We start from the raw sequence: 14,879 nt of genomic DNA on the forward strand, positions 1-14,879 counted from the left end.
TTGTATTAAGAAAAATCTTGCCAGGCTTCCATCTCTCTCTGTACATTTTACTTAAGACTCGCAGAGCAGCCAGGATGGCAGGAAGAGTTTTTATTCTTCACCCAGTGATTGGAATACAAAGTATCATCCTGTGAATTTTATTCCAAAAGTTCAACCTTGCTTTGCAAATTATGCAACATCATTAATGCTGCGTGAAAAGCTCTTGGGAAAAAACCCAGACCTGCTGTTGTGATACCCTGAGAAAGTCAGCCCAGCCTGCCCTCACAGTGATTCTGGCTCACAGTTTCTTTTTTTCCTAATATCTTTTAACCATTCTTCTTTTCATTTTGGCAGTACAGATGCCTGTTCAAGCAAGGACTCGTGTCATTCCGACCTAACAAATAGCCATTGTGTTCAGCAATGAGAACACAGTAAAAAGATGGTATGAACAGGAAAAAAAGAAGCAATTTCAGCACTGCATGATGCCTGAGCAGAAGAGCGAGCAATAATCTTTTAGACAAAACTACTGAAAAGTAATCATATGCTTCTTCTAAAATGTCCTTTTCATTCTTAACTCATAAGACAGGCAGCACAGAACTTTGTGGATTAATGGCTTTCTGAGGTTAATGATGCCTGTTTGTGTTGAGCTCTACAGGAACTGCCTGGCTGATCAGGAATCTCTGGGAAATTTTCTGCTCCTCTGACCAGCAAGTTGATCTAAGGATTGCCTATTTCATGGGCTATGCTAGTCTCTGTGAATGGAGATGTTGGATCCTTTAGTAAGTGATCTCCTGATTATAGCAAAAACCAGTTGCAACCACTGGTATACAAAGAACTGACTTATGTTCTTAAGTCATCTAACAGGAAAAATTAGAGGAAAAATGAATAATTTACCTAGTAAAAATCCTTTTGCAAGAACCACATAATGGTAGCATTGTAATCACTTTTCTCTAGTAAAATATATGCTAACACATATTAACTTCTAGTAATCTACCTTCAAATGCATATTTTTGTGATTTTGCACAAAACCGTGGAATGCTAAGTTTGTAAGGGATCTCTGGAGGACATGATGTCCATCCCTGTCCCACTAATAAGACTCTTCATGAGCAGGCCAGCTCTCCAGGGCCATGTCCAGATAGCTTTTGATTACCTCCAAGGATGGAGACTGCACAATTCTCTAGGCATGATGTGCCATACTCAGTCACTCTCATGCTAAAAGTCTCATATTTTGGTTTGTGCCCACTTCATTTTGAGTGGCCTTGCAGTGACATCTTCCAGTTCTCTCAGCACTTGTGAGTGCACTCCACCAGGGCCCACAGATTTATGTGTGCCCAGTCTGCTTAATGCCCATTCCCAGATCTGATCTTCTTTTACCAAGTGTACATCCACCTCACTCCAGACCTTTGCCCTGCAGTTCCTGAAGGCCACTCCCACTTGTAAAAACTAGGACATAAACACCCAATCCCACCAAGAAAGACAAGAAGGAAGGAATCACCTTTTCATGATGCAGACAGGATAACAGATATGCTGATACTATATGGAAAAATTAACATGTTAATAGGGAAACCATATACAAGAAAGAGGAGGAGATTTGTTTGGACCAAGACTCAGTCTTCCAAGTATTGGGCACTCTGTTGTGTACAAAAAGCTACACTGCTCCAAGGCAGCATTTAAATCAATGGTTCTGCTGGACTACAGTGCTTAGTACACAGCTCAGTCTATCCACAAAACAGATAATCTTAAATTAAAAGTAACTGAAAATCCACACCTATAAATTTTCTAGGCTAAATTTTTCAATAAAAAAAGTTCTGAAATACCCTTCTTTTAGAAATACTGAAGAGCACACACACACACATATATACATATACACAATATATGGAGCATCTATGAGACAGGACCTTCTGCCCTTCCTCTCATTCCTTTCAGGACACTTCCAGGGAAATCCAACAATAAAAATGACTTATCAGCTGGAAACTGTGAACTAGGAACTCAAGCCTCCTGGGAGATAACTACCTCCTATGAGCAATGGGAACACAGCTCTTCTTCCCAGCTGATTATCTGCAGCCAGTGGTCTGGAGTTTTATGCCAGATAGCAGTAAGTTCAAAGTCAGACTGTATATAGCTAGAGCACGGATCAATTATTCAGCCTGTTCAACCTTTCCTGTTCTATGTAATCTAATTACAATTCTCTTGTTTTCCCTTGTGGGTCGCCAGAACATCTATTGGCCCTCCAGTATGGCAAAATAATCTTCATGAGTACAAACATGTCCATGAATTCAGCTAATGAGACAGATCTTTCAGTTCTCTTCTCTTGGAAAGCAGAGATAGAGATCTGCCAGAGTCCTTGGCTGAATTTTATGGCAGCTTCTTCTTTCAAGTTAGTTTTGCACACTTAGAAATTTAAAGCACCATATGCTAACAGAAACAAAAGACAGAATTGGGTTTGGGTGCCAAGTCCACCTCTTTACTCAAACACTTTTTAGTACTGGATTTGAAGTGAAAACTCTAATCAGCACTCCTATTTTATGTGAAGTTGCTTACAGCAAGGAAACATCTAAGTGACCAGAGTGATTTCTAACAACAGAAGTCTCTCTCTTTAGATAAATAAGCTGATAGATCTCCTGTGCCCCCAACCCTGCCTACTCGTGGTACCAAAGCCAGCTTCCCATTTAAGGCAACTGGGAAAAATTTCTTTTATATTCACTGATCAAACTGTCTCTGGTCCTTCACCCAGTAAATAAAATAAGATTTCAGGGGCCAACTGCAACAGTTGCTTGCAATTATATTTAGAAGACATACATGCTATCTGCCACATAATGGCTGTGAACCAGAACTAGACTGGGAACAATTCTCAGTCACTCACAGTTACTCGTCTCCTCCACAAAGCTGTCTCCCACACTTCCCAACAGGACTTTCTTTCCTGCTCCTGATCTGTTAAAAGCAACTATACCTGAACCATGTCACCATTTCCCACTTCAGTCACACAAAGTGTGCAGGTTGTTCAATGCCTGCAGCAAGTCTGTAAGGCACAAGGTGTTCTCAAAAGAGAAGACAACTGCACCAGCAATAGAGTAGTTGAGAGGGTCCTTCTGAAGCAATAACTTTCTGAAGTTAATATCCCAAAACCAAGACAGGAAGGAAAGCAAGTAAGGAAAAGGAACCAGAAAAATCACCCTCTGAAATCCACCCAAGTCCTATTTCCCGTTTTAGTTTTGACCCATTAAACTTCAGAGGGTACAGTGGGAATAGGATCAAAAGATTCCTTGCCTCAAAGACTGAACTGGATTTTTTGCATCTCTTTTCCACTGAGTGAGAAAAGCTTTGCTTGTTGGAGATGCAGCTCAACATACTTGAAGGCAAAAACAATAAGGAGAATTTACATGCTTTCATTAGAAAAGCTGTTTCTGACTCAGAGACAGGAAGAGATTACAGGAGATTAGGAGTTTATAAAATAAAATGAATCAGTAGCTTCTCACTGACAATATTTGTTTCTTTTCTTTTTTAGAGTGTTAACTCAGCTTACCTCTGTTACACATTGTGATTTCCTATTCACTTCAAATATCAGCTGATTTCAATACATTCTAGGTCAGAGAAGTGGAGCTGATATAAGTCCTGCTACTGTTTGCTGAATATCAGAGACTTAAGAATTACTTGAGATGTTTTCATTTGTACTGCTGTTTTTAACTGTGCCTTTTTCCTTGTCTTTAATGTTTCCTATGCAAAATCAGGGTCTTGCTTTCCAAAAGAAATGGAGAACACAGCTCCAGTGTGATGGCAATAGATGCTGGAAAGGTGGAAAAAGAAAAAAAAAAAGGACTCAAATTGTTTAATTTCTTATGAGATTAGATAATAAATACAGATAATTTTTCAATCACTCTAGCATAGTTTGAGATTCTATCCCTATCTCTCTTCTTTGATGCCAGCTATTTTCTTTTTTTCTAGATTAGGAATCATATTGTTTCCATGGAGAAAGAAAACCAAACTGAGAATCAAAGACTTGTTAAAACATTTTCTAGACAATATATTTCATCATATCCATACTGCATTTGATTATTTGCAGGGTAGTAGGGAAAATGAAGAAAGAAGAATAAAGTGTATTTAAACATTCTTTCTTTTAACAGTTTTCTCTCCCATCATTTATTACCTTTAGGGAGCAAGGCAAAGATAATATCTCAAAGGTACTGGTTACTTTGTGAAATCATATAACTGCAAAAATGTACACTGAAAAGCTAGCTTGGGAAAGAAAAAAAAATACTCTTTTCTTGGTAGCACCTTCCTATGATATGGATAATTTCTGTGGATTGACACACTGAGAAGACTAATTAGAGATATTTACCCATTTCCTGTAGCTTAGTAACAGGCACTATAATATTAAATTTCTACAGAAAGAGATATTAAAAATGCCAATCATGCCAGTACTGCTAATTACTTGGATGTGAGGCCAATGGGACTACATGAGCTTTATATGCACACCCACCCATATACAATATATACACATATATATGTAGCTGTAATGTCAAAATCCATGAAAGACTGGGGAGGAAAGGAAGATGCTCTTATACGTATAAAATTTTCAAATCACATGTATGATTTCAAGGCATCAGTATTAACTCATGGAGGAAACAATCCCTAAGTCATCTTTAAAACCATCAGCTTTTGAAACCTTACCTTTAAACTTCTAGGACATGAGGTAAGAACAGACTCTGTGCTATGGAATATGTTCTATAGGCGGAAACTGCTTCTAGAAGTATTATATATATAAAAACTTACTGAAATCAATAGGTTTTAGGAAACATTTCACACCTGACTGAATTAGACCATAGCTGCCTATACAAGTTCATTTTCATATAAGCCCTTTTATTATACTCTAATTATGAATAATCCTTGAAAATAGTTTCACTTCTTTAATGTCTAATATTTAATGTGAGATGTCAGAAGAAGAAAAAGCATTCTTCTCATAGTCACTTTTATTAACTAATACTTTGCCTAGTTATTTTGTGCATAATAGAAAAGAGAATAACAGAATAACATGAGTAGTAGCTTACAAAAATAGTTACAAAAGATGAAGTATTAAATTATACACAGACTGTTCCTACATATTTTTTTAACAAGTGGAAAGGGACTTGTGATTATGGTTAAGGAGTATTACTCCATAGCTTGCTCACCTCCTAAGTGAGAATGCCCATTCCTATTTCTCCAGGAGCCTAACCTTTATTTAACCAACCAGTTATCCAGCAGGGACCTGCTCATGTCCTACCATACACTGTCAGACTCAGCAAGATTCCTTGAAATTGAGCCAGTAAGAGAGAAGGAATCACACTCACTTTTAATGCTACAAAGGACATTGATATTCATAGTCCAGTAACTTTATGGCAAGCATAAACCTCTAGGAGGAAGAAAGAGTAACATATCTGAACACTATTTTCATTGGAATAATTTCAATTCCAACAAGACTAAAAAGTAAAAGGACATGGAATTTAACGAATTATTCCATTTGGGACAAAAGGCAGAGAATATACATGGCTGCAATGACTGTCTTGTAAAAATGTCACAGAAGCATGCACTGAGTAATCCTGAAGGAGACTTCCAGGAGCTAACAAAGGTCAGCTAGTTATCTTAAACATTCTTTGCATATAGTGCTACACATTATAGTCCAGAATTTTGGAGCCTGATGTCTCACCAACCCTCTAAACAACTGTTACCATGATATTACAAGTAAATAAAAAGAGGTGCAGATGTGAGAAAAGCACCATGGTTTGTGCTGCCTGACTGTGCTGAGTCCCTCTTTCCATCTAAGTCAAAGGGAACTGATGGGACATTTGCAGCTGACAAAATGAAAGGTCATTTTCGTTGTCTCAAGCTCTGATCCTGCTGAGCTGCTACAGGACACCCTCATGTCCTGATCCCAACCCCAAGCACTATTAGAGACCCCCTCCTAGAGTCCCACAATTATAGGTTGCTTATGGTGTATTCCATCAATAGAAGTCAATTGACTCATGTTTTTAAGGTCATTTCAGACTATTCTGGCTGCAATAAAGGTGATTTAAATGGATATTACATTGTGATTAACTTTAGGGCTATTTCAACTGCCTGAGTGGCATCAAGAGACCTGAGTGTAACTGAGAAGCAGATTCCAAGGTTTCACCTCAGCAGGGGCTAACCTCCATCACCCTGGAGCTACACTAGAATATTCATACATCTGAAAATCAGAAACACATATATACAGGAGCAAATTAGAGATGGAAATTCTGAACTGGACAGGAGAGGGTTAGGGTCACCTCAGCAGTCCCACCTCCCTGCCAAAGCTTCCCTTGGAGTAGATCTGTTCAGGCAGTTACTATTCCAGTTGCCTCTCCCAGGGATTAGGGTGCCAATCCATAATCCCATGTCAGCTTCAATACTACTCACATGACATAAACAAGAGAGAAACTATTGCAAACTCTATGTTGAGAACAAAACCTTTTTTTTTTAATCTTCTATGGTTTTTATTTGACAGTACTTGAAATCTTACTTTTTTTTGGAATTTCCAAGGCTTCAGAGTGGTCTGGGTTATTCAGTCAAATCTACATATTCAGCCACATTACATTAACTTTCTATTGTTCTGCCACAGGCTACTGACTCACAAATATGTTTACTCATCACTTCCAGTGCTCCAGTGCCTGATAACTCTTGGAAAATTAATATTTCCCCATTTGTCTAGGATGATGTTTGTCTGGATTGAGTTTTCTGAAAGCACTGCAAGGACTCAGGAGCCTGAGTTTTACTGAGAAGACAAAGGTGTATGCCCCTAAAATCTTTACACATTTTCAAAAAGTACCCACATTAAGTATCTTTAAACAGGAAATCGGTTTACACCTCATGTTTTGGTCAATTAACCTAGAAAACTCTGACATATTCTGACTTTAATATTTAGACAAAATGGCTTTATTCCATTGAAACAATCCAGTGAGGAGCAATACATGGCCCCAGACAAAACGTAAAGGATAAAATTACAGTGTATTTCTGCACCAAGTGCTCTTGTACGTGGTATTTCTCATTCCCTTATCTTGGTGGCCTAATGTATCTCACTGTGGAAAAAATAGCAAGGAAATACTTTTGTAAAACCCTGCCAAATGGAAGTCAAAGCACATTTTAAGCCCCAACAACATGATTACTCAAAGACTGAATAGGCAAGTGTAGCACTGAATGCCAAATAAAGAGACATAAACAAGAGTGATGGCCATTTCACAAACTGAACACCATGAAGTTGATAAAGTTGAAGACACAGAAATGAACTTAAATCAGTGCAGAATTCTGTACTATTCCTCCACAAAAAACCCCCATGAATCAATAAACAAACAAACCAACCACCCCAAAACTCCACAGAGTTGCACTGGCCTCCATTAGGTAGCAAATCAAGACTACTCACCATTCTTGGAGAGAATCACAGCCAAATATTCATGGAAGTAGGTGTTGATGTACAGCAGAAGGCTTGGAGTGTGTGCTGTGAGAAAGCTGAATGCAATATTTTCCTTGGACACAACAGCATCCACATAAATGGCAGAGCTTGAGGTGCTTGCATTCTTTGTGACAGGGTAAGGTTCTTGGAAAGTATAGGTAACAGAAGTGCCAGCTTCAAATAATGCAGACACCTCTGAAAGCAGATATAAACCAAAGGGATTATTTCAGCTACTGCATTTTCAGATCTCCCAGGCAGGAATGGACCAGAACTAACTGCCTCAGAATGAGAACACTGCAAAACACCCTTGATCCAGCTGACATCACCCTTCCTTCTCTTGTGTAACAATGTGTTTTTCCTTGCAGATTGTTTGTCTGGCACTGAGAGAAACAATGTACGGAGACATAAACTCAACTATTTCAGTGCTGGAATCAGAATTCCACAAGATGGAACAGCCCAAACGTCTGTCAGCTAAATAAAGTCTTTGTTCACCATCTTCTGACAGTGACATGTAAGGCAATATTCTCTGTCTTGACCCAAAATAGATTTGTTCTTTCCAGTCTCCTTTTTAAAGAAATTAATTATGAAAGCAACACTTTGACCAAAGGCAGCCAGTAAGGGAAGCTGTCTCTGGGAGCATCAAATAAAGAGAAACATCTACCTGTGCATCCTCAGATCCTTAGAACTCATGTTTCTGTTTTCATTAAACAACTAAGCCAATTTACACCAGCAGATGATGCAGCCCACTTAGCAAACCTGTTGCATTTGTGAGGTGGGGACAGCCATGGAAATTAAAAATTCACCTTGCATCTTGCTGTTACTGAATAGTGGTTTTGTTAGTTCCAAAAAACATGTTGTCTAAATTAGATGTTCCTTATTTGCCCTGCTTTTTTCCGGTGTTGACAGCATCTTCTATAAGCCACCAAAAAGGTTCAGTGAGGACACATTCACCAAAGACTGAACCATGCAAATCAGTTTTCTCCTGAATGCTTCATGCTTATTTTAAAAATTTCTTAACGTTTGGATGGGCTGTCGCAGGAATGGAAAAAAAAAAAAAAAAACCAACATAAAAAGACTACCTCTTTTTTGTCACACCAATGCTCTAAAACTTTGTGAAGAAAAACCTCAAGGATTTGTTAAGGTGAACAAAAGAAGATGAGGTTTAAAAAACAAGCAACCTAAGCATTCAGACATGGTCAAACACCTGCTATAAAACATTTCAGCCCTATTTCCTAATGTCTGGGGATTGTTACATGCAATGGAATACAGGAATCATAGTGGGATATAGTGGTAAACTATTAGTACAACTAACACCAATTTAAATTCTGAGGCCAACACAGAAGTCAACAAAAGGAGGTGCTGACTTCTGCTTAAGATAAACATTTAAGAACATTGAAGGAACAACTGATAATAGAATATCTTGAGATGTGGGGACACCAAGCTGACATGAGTGAAATGGTGCTGTAATTCAGAGTTATTGCACAAATAACTGGGATCAAAGCTTGCTGCCTACCCTCCTTGCAGAAAGGTCCTTCATAGGCCGAGTTGGTGCAGTCACAGAAGTAACCATTATACTTTTCCACACATCTTCCTCCATTGTGGCACAGGTTCCCATAACTGCTGCAATGTCCTGGGCATCCAGGTCTTACACCCGGTGTCATTTTAGCTCTCTCCTCGAGGTCAAGTTTCAGTCCATTTAAATGCAGAGATCGAATACATCCCAAAAAGCCCTTCTGTCTGGAAGCTGTTCCCCCTGAGAAAGAGAGAAAAATGCACTCATTACTGGGTCTGAACAGTAATCAAAGTCATGAAGTTCAATCCTATCCTGAAGTACAAATACAAATCCACAAATTTTTTAAAAATACTATGTATCAGTGCATACAATGGTAAAAGACAGATGAACAGCCCCGGAAACTAAAGGCGTCTCTCTATTTTTATGAAAGAACTAGAAAGCTGTATATGACACTTTCTTTTTGTCATTCTTCTCTTTTCGGCTTATCTACTGCCATGTCTGGCATTGAAACCACAAATTCATTTAGGAGAAAGATTAGCTTCTTTATCTTATGTCTGCATATCACCAAATATATGAGAAAACCAGACTGAAAATGTTGGGGTTTTTGTTGTTTTTTGCTATTTGCTGCCTTAGTACAAACAACGCCCTAATCCCACCAGCAGGAGGGTTACACATGCTGATGAGCCCAGATAGCAGGGATGAGTCATGCTCAGCACCAGGCCTGCTGGCTGGAGGGAAATACTGGAGTCTGAATTTATGCATGACTGCCCAGCATGTCAATGGTTTTTGCAGGCCTGAAACACAAGATCAGTTCACAGATGTGCTATTTAGTACAATGCTTAGACATAATTGCATTTCTTCCTGGAGACCAGAGCTGTATGCAAGAGGGCAGTTCAGTCTCTACAAGCCAACCAGCATCGTATCTGTCAAATGAAACTGCTAACAGTGTTACAGTGAAGGCACTTCTCCATAAGAGGCAATCTCTGAGAATGATAATAATGATGATTGTTGAAGTTCTCTTTGAAAATACGACCATTTTTCTTATCATACACCTTTTTTTTTGGCAGTTGCCAATGTTTTGCTTTTGAAGATACTGCAGTTTTGATTGCTGCTAGGAAATCTAATTCTGATTCAGGAGTTATCAGCATTTGCAGATTCTTAAAGCTAGCTTTATTGGCGATTCTCCTGCAAAAAGTAGTATGAAAGAAGTTATTATTCTTCTGCAGAAATTGGCTCTCTTTCATAATGTATGACTTAAGAGATTGCATCACTTGATAAGCCCCAGTAGAAGAGCATTTGTTTTTATTCTACAAATTAATTAAAACAAGACTTCTGCAAACTAAAGAGAATGCAGTAACAGTCTGAAAAGGTCTGGTGTTCCACTACACCATTCTGTCATACTTTTCTTTCTGGAACACTAATAGCAGAAATTCACTGGATGTGAATTAAAGTAATTGAACTTTAGATAGTAAGCATGAGACACGTCTCTTTCACACACATTTTATGATGCCTTTGTCAGAGAAACAAATATTTTCAAGTTCCTCTTTAGCCAGCTATTGTTTTCAGGTGAGCAAATGTTAGCTCCCTTATTTTAAATGCCCTCTGAGGACAAGAATCAGGCTTTCTGCATTTGCTGCACTGCACACACAGTCCTGTTGTTTGGAGATTTTGACCCAAACTAAAACATACCATACAGATATTTTAGTAAAGTCTATGTAAGTAGAAATGGAATTTCTCCCTTTAAGGCTACTGGTTACTCTGTTTTCTTTTGCATTGGAGGCCACCACAAATATCACAAGGATGAATGAGAGTTTCCTTGCCTCTTCTCAATACACACACCAATCCCAGCTGTAACAATGCAAAAATGAGTTAAAACTATTGCTAACTGTTCTATGAATGTCATGTTTATTGCACTACTCATATTCTTATTGCTCTCTAAAGCCCTCTGGAAAGCCATGTAAAATTTCTCACTCTTCTCATCTTATATTTTCTGGAGAATATAGAGCTTAACACAGACCAGCTATATGAACCTAGACTCACGCAGCATTGATTAAGCAAAACTATTACTTATTTTGGACAATTTTCTTCAATTGGCTAGACTTAATCTTCATATACATTCCTGCAAAACAAAGGAAAAACTGAAAACAAACACACAAAACTCTTCCCCAAATTAGGCTTTGTAAATTCTTTCAACTCTAATAGGAGCCTGATGGACTAGAGACTTTAATGGATGAGACTGAAATGTTTTATTCAGGAAAACATATTTTAGGATAAGCCTCAGGACCACAAACACCAAGGTTAAGGGTGTCCTTTTCACAGTAGAAGTGACAGCCAAGTGAGCCAAGCTGTTTCCAGCAAGATGTTTATGCAGCTGAACTTTTGTGAGGAGCCCTTGGGAAAAGAAGGGAGAGTCTGAGAGGAGGGGACAAGAAGCTCTCAACTGAGCACTCACAGCGTAGCTTGGTGACACAATTGACTAAATAATTAACATTCCAGTAATGAGCTGAGGATTTGTTTTAAAAAAACAAAGGACTTTTTGTTAGTGGAAGGTGGATTAGGGAGGCTGAAAATAAGTATTAGGAGCATTTGTGTAACTGATACAAAGAAAAGGAAAGGGCAGAGAAGTATAGGAATCATAATCAGGAGAACTCGCTATGGTGCTCCTCAGAAGACCTTGAAGTCACACTTTTTGGTCTCAAGCTGAAATACATACAGAGCATACAGGATACACAAAGAGTTAGGCTTTAATTCCTCCTCTTGGCCTCCAAAATATTCCAAGGTGTCTACAAATGGTTTTAAAACCATCAGCAGTAAATAAACTCCTTTTTTTCCTATCATTCCTCCTCTCTGTCTCCAGCGCAAGTTTCTCAGATGTTGACTTTCTCTGGGTTATGTTGCCTTTGGACTGTCTACAACAGAGAGAGGAGATTCATCCAAGGATTCATCCCTTGCTCACTTTCTCCCAAGACAAAACCAGGAACACAAACACTTAACTTTGCTAATTTCCTAAATGTACCTAACAAATACCACAGAAAGTTCTGACTAAAGCTTTGTATCAGATTAACTTCTCAGGACTTTTATTTTGCTTCTGTGATGTTACCAGTCTGAATTCAAACTGATCCTCAAAGTGGTCTGGAAGAACAGCCTTTCCCATCCCATGATGGACTCTTATGCTCATGCCTTCACCAGTAGGTAAGACAGGGCTTCATCTCAGACCATGCCACAATGTACAAAACTACTCCAGGACCATATTTAGAGCTGCACCATACAAAACCATGATGTAAAACATACTAAGTGTTGAAAGGAATGGTTTTTGCCTACCCCTTCTGAGCAAGTAATTTGCTGAATTGGCTTGTTACTGGACAGTTTGGTGCAGCTGATGTTACTTAGCCTGCATATTTGTTTGTGGTTTGCTTCTTCTACTATACTTTTTTTCCAAATTTACATAAGAAATCTGGCCAGGTGCAAGGATACCCATGCTCTGATAAGATTATAATGCAGCTGGAAGCAGTTAGCACCCAAGATCCACTAAAAGAAAGTGAGAAATGGTTTTCTAACTCCTCTCTAACTGCATTAAAACCCAAGCTTGTTTGAGTGTAGTGGCAATGCAAAGTCATTTTTCTCTTCCACTTCACAGACACACAGAGCTATCTCAAAAGACTGCCACACACAGTCGTTAAGGCTGGAAACCCCTTAATCACTGTCAGTATGCAGAATACTGCAGAGACAAATATGTTGTGGATTATAGGGGGAGTAGGGAGCAATATTACGTGCTTCTGCTTCTTTCCTTTTTACAATGGTGTTTATACATTTATTTTTCAGATGGATTGAAGCTCTCTCTGCATGGCTGAGGTATTAAATCAGTAGCTTTTTATTACGAGATTCAAATGAGTCTTTCAGTAGAGACAAACTATATCACATCTGTGTATTGCTGGACTTCTGCCACCGTTCCCTGGAGCACCCGGGGAGAAATAGTGCCAGAATCAGGAGGCAACCCAGGTTTCCAACTCTTCTGACAGCTCTCAGGAAAACTTAGCAAGTCACAGATAATTTTGGCCTTCAATCTGGCAGAGTTAAGGCCTGAAAAAGCACTCTCAAACTCCTTTTTTTTTCTGTCCCTTTTGTTCATGGTTCAGTAAAAGTGTGGATGGACAACAGAATGAGACATATTTATTGCACAGTGAGTACTTTTCACCTCTTGGCTGAAATAAAAACCCATATCCTAGAGCTTTCTGTAAACACTCACTACAATCAGAGTACAATCAGTCAGAAGTCCCTGCTGGTATCAGGGACTAGGTTCCAACCTATTCCTTAAGGCACAGCTACATTCAGATGAGGTACAAATTCATTTTTCCACCAAAACCAAGGGGACCTTTTTGGCAGAGCTGCTCCCCATCCACTCAATTCCCAGCTTGTGGGGATGCTGATGCTGTTCTGGGCAGGTGCAGGGCTTTTTGTTTGTCTTTTCTCACAAGGGCTCCTGTTGGCACATTGCTCTGGTGAGGTCCTTAACTACCATAGATTTTCATTACACAGTTCATCAATTACATCATTTTAAAACCACCAAGAAATTCACACAGGTAACCTGTTTATTTTGCTGAGGCTGAGGAGCAAGCTTACAGGCAGACACTGCTTTTCAGATGTGAGATGGTAAACAGTTGATATACATGATATATCTAACAGATGACCTATGAAAAACCCATCATATTTAGTCCTTTAGAAAGAAACAACCAAAAAATCACATCTATTCAGCCACAAAATCTCCAATTTTCCTAACTGCAAACAGTATGTTGGCTAAATTTCTCTGATGTTTCTAAGTTGTCTGGCAGCCCAAGCCTGCTGCCTCCAGGCCTGGCCTCCCACAGAACATGCTTTTAGGATCAATGTAGTATTTGAAAAATAAGTGATTAGAAGCATGCTTCATAGCAGAAAACAGAAACCTTGCACTGTGACAGTCTTAAGCCTCCTTTCTGTGTGTTCTCCTCTCCAGCTGAGTCTAACAGAGATCATTTTAGGTATAAATCAACGGCTGCATTGGAAAGACTCCTGACATTGATGCAGTCATATCTATTTATTAACAGATTAATTCTTTATGTTCAGAGACCAGTAATTACTGCACACATACACAATAAAAAGCTCAAATGAATACCCTGAAAGCTACTTAAGTATAAGGGTATGAATACAGAAGTAAACTTTATTAAAATGCATTGACAGATTGAGGTTCGCTTAGCATTTCAGCTAAGTAAAAAAAATCCATTTGAAGGAAGGAATCAGGAGTTACCTGAATGGCCCTGCATAAGAACAGTTACATCCCACTCCACCACTTGAGCACATTACTCAGAAAGACATTATTTGAATACAGAAAAGAGATAATTCCCTTTGTAACCCATTATCATATTATCAAACACAAAGTAGTCCCAATTCAGGTTTCTTGTGCAAGGGAGATGAGTAAACAAAATATATGCAGAGACTTTTCTTCCCTCTTTTAATTTTCCTTTTTCTTCTTTGAAAAATCACTTTCAGATAAAACACCTGTATTTGCTTTGACTGTGTTCATACTTCTCTCACTCATGGACTCTCTAGCCAAATAAGGGTTTTGGTGGGCATGCTTGAAGGAATAGAAATTAAAGACCATACTGTCTTCAGGCTTTGCCCCAGGAACTTATACGAAAAATTTCTGACTTTTACAATGTGCCTAAAGAGAGAGGTCACATTTTTTACAGCATTTTACACAGCCAGTGCTGCATAACAAGAAAGGTTGTTAACTCTTTGACAATAAATATATTCTAGGACTTTGACCCTAAAAATACCATCAAGTATAGCATGGCTAAACTATGGTTTGTGCTTTGAGTGCAGAGTTGTTATTCATGTTATTCATGTTGCCTGTGCAGGAGTAGAAGAAGAAAAAGCAAAATCAAGCCACCCCATGCAAGCTCAATGGTGAGAGAA

At 38.7% G+C, this 14,879-nt stretch overlaps 1 protein-coding gene across 1 annotated transcript in view; it reads right to left on the reverse strand.

Annotated features, from left to right (window-relative positions):
• Positions 1-14,879, reverse strand: part of CNTNAP5 (contactin associated protein family member 5) — a 266,317-nt gene that overhangs the window by 27,434 nt on the left and 224,004 nt on the right. Inside the window, exons 18-19 of the mRNA XM_058809950.1 lie at positions 8,931-9,170; positions 7,388-7,612 (exon numbers count right to left, since the gene is read on the reverse strand). Of these exons, the coding sequence (XP_058665933.1) occupies positions 7,388-7,612; positions 8,931-9,170 (465 nt within the window). The remainder of the gene's footprint in view (positions 1-7,387; positions 7,613-8,930; positions 9,171-14,879) is intronic.

Source organism: Ammospiza caudacuta, chromosome 8, assembly GCF_027887145.1.
Source record: "Ammospiza caudacuta isolate bAmmCau1 chromosome 8, bAmmCau1.pri, whole genome shotgun sequence".
In the NCBI taxonomy this organism is placed as follows: Eukaryota; Metazoa; Chordata; class Aves; order Passeriformes; family Passerellidae; genus Ammospiza; species Ammospiza caudacuta.